Source organism: Mustelus asterias, chromosome 4 (genome assembly GCF_964213995.1).
Source record: "Mustelus asterias chromosome 4, sMusAst1.hap1.1, whole genome shotgun sequence".
Taxonomy (NCBI): domain Eukaryota; kingdom Metazoa; phylum Chordata; class Chondrichthyes; order Carcharhiniformes; family Triakidae; genus Mustelus; species Mustelus asterias.
In genome coordinates, this window is record NC_135804.1 from 18,937,763 (window position 1) to 18,954,682 (window position 16,920).

The window sequence follows — 16,920 nt, forward strand, 5'->3', positions numbered from 1 at the left end:
GATCAGGATTGAACTCCATCTGCCATTTCTTTGCCCAAATTTCCAGCCTATCTATATCCTTCTGTAGCCTCTGACAATGCTCCTCACTATCTGCAAGTCCTGCCAATTTTGTGTCATCCGCAAACTTACTGATCACCCCAGTTACACCTTCTTCCAGATCGTTTATATAAATCACAAACAGCAGAGGTCCCAATACAGAGCCCTGCGGAACACCACTAGTCACAGGCCTCCAGCCGGAAAAAGACCCTTCCACTACCACCCTCTGTCTTCTGTGACCAAGCCAGTTCTCCACCCATCTAGCCACCTCCCCCTTTATTCCATGAGATCCAACCTTTTTCACCAGCCTACCATGAGGGACTTTGTCAAACGCTTTACTAAAGTCCATATGGACGACATCCACGGCCCTTCCCTCGTCAACCATTCTAGTCACTTCTTCAAAAAACTCCACCAGGTTAGTGAGGCATGACCTCCCTCTCACAAAACCATGCTGACTATCGTGAATGAGTTTATTCCTTTCTAAATGCGCATACATCCTATCTCTAAGAATCTTCTCCAACAACTTCCCCACCACGGACGTCAAGCTCACCGGCCCATAATTACCCGGGTTATCCTTCCTACCCTTCTTAAATAACGGGACCACATTAGCTATCCTCCAATCCTCTGGGACCTCACCTCTGTCCAGTGACGAGACAAAGATTTGCGTCAGAGGCCCAGCGATTTCATCTCTCGTTTCCCTGAGCTGCCTTGGATAGATTCCATCAAGCCCTGGGGATTTGTCAGTCTTTATATTCTCTAACAAACCTAACACTTCCTCCCTTGTAATGGAGATTTTCTCCAATGGTTCAACACTCCCCTCCGAGACACTCCCAGTCAACATATCCCTCTCCTTTGTGAATACCGACGCAAAGTATTCATTTAGGATCTCCCCTACTTCTTTGGGCTCCAAGCATAATTCCCCACTTTTGTCCCTGAGAGGTCCGATTTTTCCCCTGACAACCCTTTTGTTCCTAACGTATGAATAAAATGCCTTGGGATTCTCCTTAATCCTGTCTGCCAAGGACATTTCGTGACCCCTTTTTGCCCTTCTAATTCCCCGTTTGAGTTCTTTCCTACTTTCTTTGTACTCCTCCAGAGCTCCCTCCGTTTTTAGCTGCCTGGACCTAACATACGCCTCTCTTTTCTTTTTGACCAGTCCCTCAATTTCCCTGGTTATCCACGGTTCTCGAATCCTACCCTTCCTATCCTTCTTTTTTACAGGCACATGCCTGTCCTGTAGCCCTAACAACTGTTCCTTAAAAGACTCCCACATGTCAGATGTGGATTTACCCTCAAACAGCCTCTCCCAATCAAGAGCTGCCAATTTCTGCCTAATCCCACTAAAGTTAGCCTTCCCCCAATCCAACACCTTACTCTTGGGACACCACTCATCCTTTTCCATCACTATCCTAAAGCTAACAGAATTGTGGTCACTATTTGCCACATGTTCCCCTACCGAAACTTTGAAGACCTGACCGGGCTCATTCCCCAGTACTAGATCCAGTATAGCCCCCTCTCTAGTCGGGCTATCTACATATTGTTCCAAAGAACCCTCCTGTACGCATTTTACAAATTCCTCCCCCATTCAGAGTCCCAGCTCTCAGCAATTTCCAGTCTATACCAGGGAAATTGAAGTCTCCCACTACAACAACCCTATTTTTCCTGCACCTATCCAGTATCTCCTTAAACCTACGCCCCCTTACGACTGACCCTTCAACTAAGGGGAACAGCTGCTCTTTATTCACTCTGTCCATGCCCTTCATAATCTTGTAATATGTTACCTAGCTGCCAATATTCCCCCACCCGCTTCTCTGGGAATACACTACCCTCACACCAACCCAACTAAATTCAGGAACTCAAATGGGGAAAGATCATTAAATGCAAGGTTTTACTATGTAAATTGTTGATTTTCAATAGGGGTGAAAGGGAGAATTACATATGCAAAGGTCTGTATGATGCTCTCCACATAGCACCTTTAACAAAGCAAACACATATGATCCTTCACAAATAAGACAATGTTGTCCATCCTATATTTCACTGTTCACTATTTAACAGAGGCTTTGAGCTTGTTTCAAACAAATCTGCTGATACCTCCATAAGATATAGGACCATAAAGGTAACCTGCCAGCAGTCATTTGAAACCCATGACGTTCTATCTTTGTGGAGATTTGATGTACAAATTGAAAATCCTTGTTGCATGCTTTAAACTTATATGTGCCTGATTTATGAAATTTCACAATTACACATGCATACTAAAAGCTACTTATTACCATAGTTTAGCCGATATATCACGAGAACAACATTCTAGATAACAGCTAAAATGTGAAAACAAATTTATGAGGAGCACAAACAGGAGGAGGCTCCATGAGCCTGTTTAAACATTCAGCCTAACAATGGCTGGACTATATCCTAACTCCATCCATCTGCCCTTTATACTCTCGTTGAACAACATTCTATCGATCTCAGGTTTTAGCTTATTAGCTGAGCTGCAGGGAATGCCTCTAGAATACTTAGTCTGTGATACATTAGAAAAGATTAGAGAGGAGAACTGACCGATGGCAATTCCGAGCTGCAACCTGAGTGAGCGGAATCAAAAATACATGATTTCATTTAATAGGAATTGCTGCGAGAACGAAACTAGAGGAAAACTCACAGAACAATGTGATGATAGAGATCAGGAGGAGCGTGATGCTGATATGGAGAGAGTTTGCTGTGCTGCAGTCCATTTTGTTCTTCTTGCAGGAGCAGACTTGCACTAGAACATCCGTACTGTTGGTCAGTGGGGGCTTTCCCCCATCTGTCACTACAATTGGCAAAATGTAGTTTGCTCTTTTCAGTGTGTGCAGGAGTCTGAGTTGAGCATGGGTGCCTAAAAGAACAAAAGGAAAGGTAAACTTTTTCCCAATATGTAACTTTAATCTCCTTTGATCTTCAAGGCGACAGCTATTAATGTCAGCACATGGAGCACTTTATAGTTGGAGATGTTTAACAGGTGACAGAGGCAATTGTGCGTTTTACCCTATTGTCACCCCATCACTCTCCGAGCAGCACTCCCTGACACTCCAGACTTACACCTAACATCCAGAAACTCCAGCGCAGCCTCACACTTATTCAACAGCAGTCCCTGACACTCCGCACTTAGACCTAACATCCAGAAACTCCAGTGCACCGACACACATTCAACAGCACACCTTGACACCTAGACTTACATTTAACATCCAGAAACTCCACGGCACCCACACATTATTCCCACAAAACACATCTCCAAACTCCGTGGCCTGGGCCTCAGCTCCTACCTCTGCGACTGGATCCTGAACTTCCTAACACACAGACCACAATCAGTAAGGATAGGCAACAACAACTTCTCCACGATCATCCTCAACACCGGTGCCCCACAAGGCTGTGTTCTCAGCCCCCTACTATACTCCTTATATACCTGTGATTGTGTGGCCAAATTCCTCTTCAATTCGATTTTCAAGTTTGCTGACGACACCACCATAGTGGGACAGATCTCAAACAACGACGAGGCACAGTACAGGAATGAGATAGAGAATCTGGGGAACTGGCGCTGCGACAATAATCTCTCCCTCAATGTCAACAAAATGAAGGCGATTGTCAACAACCTCAGGAAGCGTTAAGGAGAACCTGCCCCTGTCTACATCAAAGCAGACGAAGTAGAAAGGGTCGAGAGCTTCAAGTTTTTAGGTGTCCAGATCACAAACAACCTGTCCTGGTCCCCCCATGCCGACACTATAGTTTAGAAAACCCACCAATGCCCCTACTTTCTCAGATTTGGCATGTCAGCTACAACTCTCACCAACCTTTACAGATGCACCATAGAAAGCATTCTTTCTGGTTGTACCACAACTTGGTATGGCTCCTGCTCTGCCCAAGACCGCAAGAAACTACAAAAGATTGTGAATGTAGCCCAATCCATCACGCAAACCAGCCTCCCATCCATTGACTCTGTCTACACTTCCCACTGTCTCGGCAAAGCAGCCAGCATAATTAAGGACCCCACGCACCTCGGACATTCTCTCTTCCACCTTCTTCCGTCGGGAAAAAGATACAAAAGTCTGAGGTCACGTACCAACCAACTCAAGAACAGCTTCTTCCCAGCTGCTGTCAGACTTTTGAATGGACCTACCTTGCATTAAGTTGATCTTTCTCTACAGCTTAGCTATGACTGTAACACTACATTCTGCACTCTCTCATTTCCTTCTCTATGAATGGTATGCTTTGTCTGTATCGCGTGCAAGAAACAATACTTTTCACTGTATATTAATACATGTGACAATAATAAATCAAATCAAATTAAATCACTTATCCAGCAACATACTCTGACATCCAGACTTACACATAATATGCAGAAACTCCAGCTCACCCACACACTTACCAAAAGCACTCTTTGGCACTGCGGACTTACACCTAACATCCAGAAGTTTCATATCATTGACCAATACTGTAAGCCATACTCCCACTTTTCTCTGCTTTCAAATGCCTCCAGCTATTAAGCTTTGGTAGACACATCGCTACACAGTCGCTAAAAACCTTCCCTCTTTTGCAGGACAAGTTAACACACAATAGAAGGGGCAATGTAGAAGCAGTTGAGGAAAAGGTCACCCAAATGCCCGAATTCATATGGAAAAGATGGTTCTCAGCATCATGGGGCTGGCTGTGACAGAGACCCCTGCCAACTGGCATCATTGGAAATATTGGGAGAGAAGAGAGTTTGGGCATTATACCCATCCTGGAACTCCTTTATTTAGAATGGGCAAATTTGAATCTCAGCTAAACCTGAAAGGGGCAAAACTTCTAATGCACCAAAGTACTTAGCATTTACTCTCTGATTCAAACACCAATTATTCATTTTTACAGCTCAGTATTGAACAACATAATAGCTACAGAAATTCATCCAAAAACATCAGGATTATTTTAGCATTCTGATTATTTTAACATTGCGAATAATTTTGGAGGTGGTTTTCAGTTCAGTTTTTTTTGACATTTTTTGTTTGGGTTATATTGCAAAATTTTTCAAAATTACTACTTTTCCAAAAATCTCAATCAAATTCAAAGTTAACTTAGGGGTATGGCTTTTCTTTGGCAAACTAATTATCAACCATCAGGGTTTTGGCTTTAGTTTGACAATTGCCATTTGAAAATTCCATATCGGATATTTACCAAGCCGTGCCTTTAGAGTGATGTGGAGAAGTTATGGATAGGAAAGTTAGAAACATGGATTTTCCCCGGACACCCTGCAGTATTTATTTCCCCAGCGTTCCCCAAGCAAAGGTCAGCCTGCTTGACAGATTGGTGAAGCCTGGCTGATGGGGCATATGTTGTGGGAGCAGCTTGCAGGATGAGATCGTGGGAGGACATCCTGGAGGTGGGAGCTCAGATAGACCGTGGGGGGAGCTCGGTGGTTAGGGAAGAGATTGGTGAGAGAGTTTGGTTTGGAGCTGGGTGGAGGCAGGGGTGGGGGGAGGGGTGGTGGGCAGAGACAGCTGGGTAAGTTGTGTCATAGCATCATAGAAATCCTAGTGCAGAAGGAGGCCATTCGGATCATCGAGCCTGCACCAACAACAATCCCACTCAGGCCCTATCCCCGTAACCCCACGTAACATATTCAGCCCCCTGATACTGAGGGATAATTCAACACGGCCAATCTACCTAACCCGCATGTCTTTGGAGTGTGGGAGGAAACCGGAGCATCGAAAGGAAACACACGCAGACATGGGGAGAACGCGCAAACTCCACACAAACAGTGACCCGAGTTCATAATTGGACCCGGGTCCCTGGCACCGTGAGGCAGCAGTGCTAACCACTGTGCCATCGTGCCACCCTTGCCACCGTGCTGTGTTTGGTCAGAAAGGAAATATTCCTTCTCTTCCAAGCCTTTGGGCATTAATTTAAAGAATTCAGTCATTCTCGCCCCTTTTTATCTGTCATATTTCCTGTGCCTCAAAACCCATCTGACATTCGATAAAAATAAAAAACCTGTTAAAATAGAGGCATCCAGTCTTCTTAAAAGTTTTCAGTGATGGGCCTGACTCCTGTGAGCAGATTTTTTGCTTGGGTGTTCCAGTTTCCCCACACAATCCGAAAGACATGCTGGTTCGGTGGATTGGCCATGCTAAATTCTCCCTCAGTGGACAGGCGCCAGAGTGTGGCGACCAGGGGATTTTCACAGTAACTTCATTCCAGTGTTAATGTTAGCCTATTTGTGATACTAATAAATAAACTTTAAACTTTATTTAGACCTTTGATGTTGGTAATATATATAGGACCTTTGTTGTCTGTAACATATATAAATGATTTGGAGGAAAATATAACTGGTTTGATGAGGAAGTTGCGGACGACACAAATGTTGGTGGATTTGCAGATAGCAATGTGGACCATCAGAGGATATAGATGGGTTGGAGACTTGGGCGGACAGATGGCAGATGGAGTTTAATCCGGACAAAGGTGAGGTAATGCATTTTGGAAGGTCTAATACAGATAGGAAATATACAGTAAATGGCAGAACCTTTAAGAGCATTGATAGGCAGAGGGATCTGGGTGTACAGGTACATAGGTCACTGAAAGTGGCAATGCAGGTGGAGAAAGTAGTCACGAAGGCATACAGCATGCTTGCCATCATCGGCCGGGGCATTGAGTTTTAAAATTGGCAAGTCATGTTGCAGTTTTATAGAACCTTAGTTAGGCCGCACTTGGAATATAGTGTTCTGGTCGCCACACTACCAGAAGGGTGTGGAAGCTTTGGAGAGTGTATAGAAAAGATTTACCAGGATGTTGCCTGGTATGGAGGGCATTAGCTATGAGGAGAGGTTGGAGAAATTTGGTTCATTCTCACTGAAATGACGGAGGTTGAGGGGCGACCTGATAGAAGTCTACAAGATTAAGAGGGGCATGGACAGAGTGAATAGTCAGAAGCTTTTTCCCATGGTGGAAGAGCCAATTACCAGGGGCCATAGGTTTAAGGTGCGAGGGGCAAGGTTTAAAGGAGATGTACGAGACAAGTTTTTTACACAGAGGGTAGAGGGTGCCTGGAACTCACTGCCGGGAGAGAAAGTGGAAGCAGATATGATAGTGACTTTTAAGGGCCGTCTTGATAAATGCATGAATAGGATGAGAATGGAGGGATATGGTTCCCAGAAGGGTATGGGGTTTTAGTTCAGTCGGGCAGAATTGGAGGGCCAAAGAGTCTGTACCTGTGCTGTAATTTTCTTTGTTCTTTAATACTTAAGTGAGGTTTAGGGTTTGAAAGTTGCACGTTGTTAAACTCCGTACTGCATCTTTTAGGGGATTAAAGTTACTCCCAGAATTCCACAACTGGATGTTTTACTGAATATACTGTCAGGAAAATATCAGGGGGAGCAGTGTACTGGTACAGTGCATCTGACATTGGCCCAGGTCATCCTGTCTATACTGAGCAGAAAAGTAAAACATTTTCCACTCTCCATGTTCTCCATGACCAAACTACATCTCTTGAACAAATGCTGCCTCGGGTGCAGTTTGGAAAATCTCTTCATGCCTGAGGAGGAAGAACAAGTGTCCCTTGTCATCACTGTAATGATGATGGATGTTTTGTGTCAGTTTAACAGCAGACTTTGTATTTCTACACTACGTTTGCTCATCTGTAAGTGCCAAGGCTTATTGTTATTGCTGTTGTTTCTTTTCTGGCAACTAATGGTGCACAAGGCAGACTTTCATGTGTTCCCATAGCGAGGACAAGGCTTGCTGCTTGGTCTAAAAAAAAGGTCAGCAGTGCTTGATCAAGCCAATAAGAGAATAGTTGGCTTCTATTGAATTCTTTGATCTTTGTGGTGAGTTGCCTGGCCCCTGGGAGTACATTAAATTGTTGGCAAAATAGAAAAGTGTGTTAAGCATTGCAAGCAGCAATCTAAATCCTTTTACTCGGTACTACACTTTATCAGGGGTTTGGAACATCATGCTGTTGAATTATGTCTTTCAGGGATAGAAACATGACAACACTGGAAGGCAAGTATTTCATGTGATCGCTTTCTTGGTTTCACTTTTGCCTTTGAGCAGAGCACATACACACAGCTCTGCTGCTGATGTCTTCAACCTATGTATAACAGTTCACATATGCCTCGTCGAAATAACTGAGCCCACAACCGCTTTAGGCAATTGCTTATGAGAGATTGGTGCCTTTAGATCGTTATAAAAATACACCACAGTACATCATTTGAAAGATTCCTCAACCACCTGTTCAGAAATTGAAACAAAAGTCACTTACTGTTTACTTGGGTGACCTTCCAGGTTTTTTCAATTCCAGGTTGCTTTCCCAGCTGAAATGTGAATGGATCTGCATTCGGGTGGAGATCTTTGTCGGTTGCCCCCAAGATAGCTACATTGAGATCTTTTGAATCCTCACAGAACTTAGCTGTGGTTGGAAAAACTGAGGGTGGGTTGTCGTTCACATCCAGCATGGTGACGATCAAAGTGCCGGTGCCAGTGGCAGCAGGAACACCTAAAGGATAGAGCACAAGTATTTGCCAGTTATACTGTAATAAAGGTGCTTGAATGTTTATTAATAGGAGCCTCTAATCAAAGAATCACTGAACTTTATAACATGTCATCTGGTACCATCATTCAGCCAATGTGATCTTTTTTAGGGCAGCACGGTGGCACAGTGGTTAGCTTTGCTGCCTCACAGGGACCCAGGTTTGATTCCTGGCTTTGTGTCACTGTCTGTACGGAGTTTGCACGTTGTCTGTGTGGGTTCCCTCCGGGTGCTCCAGTTTCCTCCCACAGTCCGAAAGACATGCTGGTTAAGTGCATTGGCCGTGCTAAATTCTCCCTCAGTGTACCCGAACAGGTGCTGGACTGTGGCGACTGGGGGATTTTCACAGTAACTTAATTGCAGTGTTAATGTAAGCCTACTTGTGACACTAATAAATAAACTTTAAACTTGATTTAAGTGCTGTTGGGTCCAGTTAGCTCCTTCACATTCCCCTTTCCTTCTCAGGGTTTACCTGAGAGTTATTGCCAGAGAAAAAAGACGGATCAAATTAGTCATTTTCAAACCTACAAGCTGCCTTGAGATGTCCAAATGGCATCCACAGCTCATTGGAAATATGCTGATGAAATTCAGCCCAATTTGCAATCAGATTTGCGGCCTTTTGTTTCTGGAACCCACTACCAGGCTCAAAAATACACCAAATCCACTCTCCCCAAGTGTGTGTTTATAAAGAAACCTATGCATTTTGCAACTCAAATGGTAAACGTAATGCATTAATTTGTAATACGTGTTCACTGTTCACTTCATTTATTAAAGCTTTACTGGCTTTATTTATTCATTGCACCTTTTGTAACCCAGAATTTTGTTTTCCCTTTTTAAAGTTGGGCACATCAAATGCTGTCATTAATCAGTTACTGTGGGGAGGCAATGGCCTAGTGGTATTATCACTCGACTATTAATCCAGAAACTCAGCTAATGTCCTGGGAACCCGGGTTCAAATCCCGCCACGGCAGAAGGTGGCATTTGAATTCAATGAAAACGATCTGGAATTAAGAATCTACTGATGACCATGAAACCATTACTGATTGTCGAAAAAACCCATCTGGTTCACTAATGTCCTTCAGGAAAGGAAATCTGCCATCCTTACTCGGTCTGTCCTACATGTCCAGAGCCACAGCAATGTGGTTGACGATCTACTGCCCTCTGAAATGGCATAGCAAGCCATCCAGTTTCAAGGGCAACTAGGGGTGGGCAATAAATGCTGGCCAGCCAGTGGCGCCCAGGTCCCACGAATGAATAAACAAAAACTGGGAACTGTTGAGCCATTGTGCCTTTACAATGAACTGTGGATTGATGTAAAGTAATTTTGGGAGTGTATCATTGAGAAAATTACTACATGGTTCAAAGGTCAGTCCCCAATTGGTTGCTGAAGTTTAGCAGTGTCACGTCCCTTCCAAGAAGTTATTTTATACTACTTAGAGATCACACTGATAATAGTTCAACTGTAATCCAGTGAGAAACCTCCCTTATTTACTTCTTGATAGTTCCATTCGAAGACGGGGGAATTTAGCAGGATTCCAATGTTAGGACAAACAGATGTCCCTCTTACCACTAAACATTGATGTTGTAACAATCACAGAGAGGTGCATTCTCTCTTTTACATAATATTTCATTAAAGATATATGCTGGCCATTGTGTGGAAAAAACTCTTTGTTCTTCTGCAAATAACAATTTTTAACCTGATTTTTAAAATATTTATTATTGTTTTCATGTTACTGCATTGCCCCCCACCATCCACCCCATCCTTCCCTATCACCTCTTCCAGCCCTACAACTCTCCCAAATCTCTGTGCTTTTCCTAGCTATGACTGTAGCACTTATATTCTGCACCCTCTGCTTTCCTTCTCCCCAGGTACTTTATGAACGGTATGCTTTGTCTGTGTAGCACGCAAGAAACAATACTTTTTCACTGTATGCTAATACATGTGACAATAATCAAATCAAAAATTGTGCCCTCTGCTGCATCCCAGACTTCATGTTCAACATTGACATGTGTTTTCAGCTACCTTGCCCCTAAGCTCAGTAATTCTTCTCCAAAACCTACCTCTCTACCTCTAATCTCCCTCCTTTTTGTTGCCATGTAGAGCTCCTATTCTTCCTTCTTTTAGATGCCCCTTAAAGCCCACATTTCTGAACAAGTTGTGCACCTGCCCTGAAAGCTCCATACATGCCTAAGTGTCATATGTTGCCTGATAATGTTCCTGTGAAGCTTTGGGACATGTTAAAGGCACTTTATAAATGCAAGCTTTTGTTCTGTGGGTGGCACAGTGGTTAGCACTGCTGCCTCCCAGCACCAGGAACCTGAGTTCAATTTCCAGCTTGGGTTATTGTCTGTATTGAGTTTGCACATTCTCCCCGTGTCTGTGTGCATTTCCTCTGGATGCTCCGGTTTCTTCCCACACTCCAAAAATGTGCAGGTTAGGTTGATTGGTCCTACTAAATTACCCCTTAGTGTCAGGGGGACTGGCTAGGGTAAATGCGCTGGGTTATGGGGATAGGGTTTGGGTGGGGTTGTGGTTGGTGCTGACTCGATGGGCTGAATGGCCTCTTTCTGCACTGTGGATTCTATGTTGTTGTTTACTTGAGAGGACAGGCGGGTGCTCAGTTTAGTATCTGATCCAAAGAATGGCACTTCCATCAGTGCAGCACTCCCTTGCTGCTGCATGCAAGTAACAGCCTAAATTGTGTTTAAGTCTCCGGTGCGGAATTTAAAACAACAATCTGTGGTCTCAGAGACAAGAGTGCAATCACTAAGCCAAGGCTAACAATTGTGTTTTAACAGTTAAACTGCTTTAAAAATGTTATTAACATCATTGAAATTAATAGCATTTTTATTTGGTCTTGGAATGTGGGCAACACTGAGGGGGTATTATTAACCATCTCAAGATGAAGCCCTGATTAAGAGTCAATCGCATAATGTGAGGTTAGAATCATATGTATGCCAGAGGGTAGGGATAGCAGGTATCCTTCCCTGAAAAGAACATTCATGAGCTAGTTGGGATTTTCATGCTAGCTCACAAATTAAGAGATTTATTAAAATCATTTGCACAAGTTATTATGACCATAAAGAGTTGCTCTTTCAATGCTATTACTGTGTGGCTCCTGTTCCCACAGTAATTAATATCAACATTCAAATGCTGTATTTAGATGTTACTATGGGGGGTAAATTATAGGATGCTTTCTACAATATCTTTTTCTCAGTGCAAATAAGGGAGTGCAATGTAGCTTCAATTCTTTATAACATGCTTCCTTAGACTGTGGCCCTTTGCTGAGAACATGGTCTGTGGAAAATATTTCCACTTCTATTTTTAGTAGCCAGGAATATTTTAAAGGAGTAACAAATAAAGAATTTTAAAAAAAAGTTCAATTTTCATTTAGAGTCATAGAGGTTTACAGCATGGAAACAGGCCCTTCGGCCCAACTAATCCATGCCGCCCTTTTTTTTAAACCACTAAGCTCGTCCCAGTTGCCCACGTTTGGCCCATATCCCTCCATACCCATCCTACCCATGTAACTGTCTAATTGCTTTTTAAAAGAAAAAATTGTACCTGCCTCTACTACTACCTCTGGCAGCTCATTCCAGATGCTCTCAACCCTCTGTGTGAAAAAGTTACCTCTCTGGACCCTTTTGTATCTCTCCCCTCTCATCTTAAACCTATGTCCTCCAGTTTTAGACTCCCCTAGCTTTGGGAAAAGATGTTGAATATCTAGCTGATCTATGCCCCTCATTATTTTATAAACCTCTATAAGATCACCCCTAAGTCTCCTGCTCTCCAGGGAAAAAAGTCCCAGTCTATCCAGCCTCTCCTTATAGCTCAAGCCATCAAGTCCTGGTAGCAGCCTAGTCAATCTTTTAGAGGATTAATTAAAAATCTTCATCCTTTACAGAAAAGTCTATTTTTTTTAAAGAAGAGGAACAAGTGATCTTATGTCTTGCCAAACATTATCCAAATCCGAACAGTACCAAGCAGGAACATTCAATTATCGATTATCAATATCATAATTTGTTAAAAAGCAAAGAAACTTAAAACGTTTTGAACAGTTCCTGAAACACAGGTACTGATTTTGGCAGGATTTTTTATTTCTCACTCGACCGTCCCTTTTCACCACAAGATAATATTCGGGAAATTCACTCCTCTGTTTTGAAAAGTCTAATCTTTCTCATTTTTTTGCCTGCCCCTCAGGTGCCAGATTCAACCTTGAAGGATGGCAAAGTGCAAACATTTTGGGATTAGGTCTTATAAAAGAAAAATGTCAATCATCCCAGTATGTCCTGTTTATCATGTCCAGAGAGACTGCAGTGACAGGCATTCTGTGTGGCAAGGTTATTCAGGGTCAGTTTAATGCACTAAGTGGTAATCAGTTTCATTGTCAGGGCACTAAGGACCAGGCTCTGAGTTAGGATCCTCAGAGCTACGTTGAAAATTGACCACAATACCTCCTTAAAGGCACAGACATGCATTAATATTCCCTTAATTTCATTCAGATTATATATTTTTCACATAGTCTCAAATCTGAAGAGCAGCCAGATAGTGCAACTTGAATAAAACAGCTTGTACAAATCTGCCCATAAATATACAGACTGATACAGTATACCTCCAGTATGCCAATGCCATCATCACGCGTACACAGTAATTGCAACATCATCATGTATTCAGAATAAAACTGTTGCAGCAAATAGAATTCTGCACTTAACAAAATGCAAATAAGAATCAATAAAATGCACGCTTGTTCTCAGTTTGCTTTAGAATGACTATTAATTTCAAAACTTTGCATCATGCCTTATGGATTTAGATTGCTTTCCCATAAGAACAATGGACTCTAATTAAAGATTTCAACATTTTCCTTTATGGATAAACAGAAACAAGTAGAATATTTGAAAGTATCAAGCTTTAAGTAAAGATTTCCCTATGAAGATTATACCTTCCAAAATCATATCGATTCTAAAGACTGAACCAGTTTGTTGCACTAAACTTGTCATTGTTGATTCTACAGAGTCAATGGCATCGATAAATTAAAAGCCAATTTTATCTAAAACTTATATTATAATTAAATTCATGGGAAGGGCAAGAAGTCCTTTAAACCATGGCAAAACTATTAGCAGTAATAGTTATTAAATAAACCAGGATATGAGAAGCAGATAGGTTAATGTACGATTACTCTATTCATTCTAGCATATAGTTCATGGAAGAATAGTGCACCCGAGATTCTGGACACATAACAGAGTAAGTACAGTAATTAGATTTCACTTTGTGAGAAAATATTTGCATTGGAGTTCTTCAGATTATTTGAGATGGATATGAATTCTAATTTTTAAAACTATCTGCACATCCATTTACATTTGCTGTAATTGAAAATAAGGTCCATGTACAGTCTCACATAACTCCCTTGGTCATCTCAGATTACATAACTCTACAATCATTTCAGTGCAATAATTTGTTAATCAAATCACTATGCAAATAGATTGTGACTATTCTAAATCAAGTCTTGAGCATATTAATTTGATTTGGTCAGATCTAATGTCACTGTTAGACAGTATTAACATGCCAAAAGTAACCTCCTGAATTTAATAAGAGAATCAGCAATATTTAACATCACATTCCGGGATGCTAGCAAATTTATACTCAACACATCCAGCTGAGATTCCCTTCTCTGAAATTCATCCCATTTTAAGTAACTAATATAAATAGGTTGAATTTCCACTCTCGAATATTAATAATTAGCACATGAACATGTGTATATGAAAATATTCATCTTGACCTATGATGCAACAGGACGGCATGGCGGCACAGTGGTTAGCACTGCTGTCTCACAAGCTCAAGGGACCTGGGTTCAATCCCAGTCTGGGGTGACTGTGTGGGGTTTGCACATTCCCCTCCCCCATGTCTGCATGGGTTTCCTCTGGGTGCTCCTGTTTCCTTCCAAAAATGTGCAGGTTATGTGGATCAACCATGCTAGGTTACATTGAAACTAGGAGTAGGCCATTCGGCCCTTTGAGCCTGCTCTGCCACTCATTTTGCTCATGGCTGATTATTGAATTCAATATCCTGATCCCCCCCCCCCCCCCCCATATCCCTTGATCCCTTTAGCCCCTTATCCTCAAACTATGACCCTTAGGGGCAGCACGGTGGCGCTGTGGTTAGCACTGCTGCCTCACAGCGCCAGGGAACCAAGTTCAATTCCAGCCCCGGGTGACTGTCTGTGTGAAGTTTGCACATTCTCCCCGTGTCTGCGTGGGTTTCCTCCAAGTGTTCAAAGATGTGCAGGTTAGGTTGATTGGCTATGCCAAAAAAATGCCGCTTAGTGTTAGGGGGATTAGCAGGGTAACCACATGGGGTTACAGGGATAGGGCCTGTGTGAGATTGTTGTCGGTGCAGGCTCGATGTGCTAAATGGCCTCCTTCTGCACTAAAGGGATTCTATGATTCTAGTCTGGACCATTGGGAACATTCTTTCTGAATCAACACTGTTAGAATTTTAGAAGTTTCTATGAGATTCCCTAAATTGGGCTTAGTGTCCCAGGATGTGTAGATTAGATGGATTAGCCATGGGAAATGTGGTTATGGGGTTAGGGCGGGAGAAGAAGGCCTGCTAAAATACTCTGACAGAGAGTCAGTGCAGACTTGATGGGCCAAATGGCCTCTTCTGCGCTATAGGGATTCTATGACTCTCTGACAAATTAGGGAATATCTCGAACACAATTATGAACCTAGCTTCTTGATCAGTCTCTGACTTCAGGAAATGATTTCCAGCACTGAATAGTCAGTATCTGTTGTTTGAAACAGCAATGAATCCTCTCTTTACATTAGCAATCACAGCCACAGCCATAATGTAAATGTTTATTCTGTTATGATATTGTTGTGCTATATTTACTCTCATCAGCAACCAGCTACTTGTTTGTAATGTAATAGAGAAGAGTTTGGACTATTACACTGTAAAGTGGCTCAATCATTAATTACTTTGACTGGAATGCATTGCATTTGTGAAAAATACCACATATAATTCCATTCAGATTTTATTTACTATTCACAATTCTACATTTAAATTAATTTATATTTCTATGGAAGACCCACAGTAGAAAGACCTGGGCATATTTATATCAACGCCAAAGAAGATTCAGCAGCAAATATCTTGATCAGAATGCAGTAAATTGATAACTTATAAGTTTAAACACCAATAATCAATAAAAATCAATGTTATTAATAGAGGATGCCATAGAGAAATTGTAAGGAATAGCTTTGGACTGGCAAAGAGTGGTGGGTGGCTGGAATGCGCTGTCAGAGGAGTTGGTGGAAGCAGGCACATTTGCAACATTTAAGAGGTATCTGGATGGGCACATGGATTGGGAGGGAATAGAGGGATACAGACTGAGTCAGAGCAGAAGGTTTGTGTTTCGCTATTGCGTCATGATCGGTACGGGCTTGGAGGGATGAAGGGTCTGTTTCCTGTGCTGTACTTTTCTTTGTTCTTGCAATCTTAGTCAGACAGGGTTGAAGGAAGGCAGGTGTGGAAGGCAAAACAATGTCACATCAGTGGGATTAAGGTGCTCTTCTGAGGCTGGGTGCAATAAACACTGTTGAAGCAGGGTAGAGAAACATTGCATGTATTGGCTAGGTTGTATCTGATCTTGAACATGCTACTTGCACTATTGAGGTAAATTGTAGGTGTGCTACAACAATGACTTGCATTTATACAATATGTAATCCCTATAGTGCAGGAGGCCGCCATTTGGACCATCGAATCTGCACCGATCACAGTCCCACCCATGTCCTATTTCCATAACCCCACATATTTGCCCTATGAATCCCCCTAACACTAAGGTCAATTTGGCATGGCCAATCAACCTAACCCGCACATCTTTGGACTGTGGGAGGAAACCAGAGCACCCAGAGGAAACCCACGCAGAAACGGGGAGAATGTGCAAACTCCACACTGACAGTGACCTGAGGCCGGAATTGAACCTGGGTCCCTGGCGCTGTGAGGCAGCAGTGCTAACCACTGTGTTGCCCCACATAATAAAATGTCCCAAAGCACTTCATCAGAGTGTTATCAAAAAAAAGTTTGGCACTGAACTACAGTCAGGGTGATGTTAGACTAAAATAAACTAAAGTTTGGTTTTAAGGTGAAAGAGATAGAGCAACAGAGAGGCTCAGGAAAGAGCCAGATCCAAAGGCCCTGGTAGAATTTAAGGGATGCTGTAGGAGGTTACAGAGAGACAAAGGCCAGGGAGGTATTTTAAAACAAAGGTATGGTAGCATGGCCTCTAAGGGGTGAGCTCTTGGAGGATCATGTGATCCATTTGCCAATCGGAGTGGAGTATGCAAATCCTAGGGCTGTGCGC

At 42.5% G+C, this 16,920-nt stretch overlaps 1 protein-coding gene across 2 annotated transcripts in view; it reads right to left on the minus strand.

Annotated features, from left to right (window-relative positions):
- Positions 1 to 16,920, minus strand: part of cdh13 (cadherin 13, H-cadherin (heart)) — a 1,022,665-nt gene that overhangs the window by 31,720 nt on the left and 974,025 nt on the right. For both annotated transcript variants that reach the window (XM_078210633.1, XM_078210635.1), the window contains exons 12-13: positions 8,297 to 8,530; positions 2,690 to 2,905 (exon numbers count right to left, since the gene is read on the minus strand). In XM_078210633.1, the coding sequence (XP_078066759.1) occupies positions 2,690 to 2,905; positions 8,297 to 8,530 (450 nt within the window). The remainder of the gene's footprint in view (positions 1 to 2,689; positions 2,906 to 8,296; positions 8,531 to 16,920) is intronic.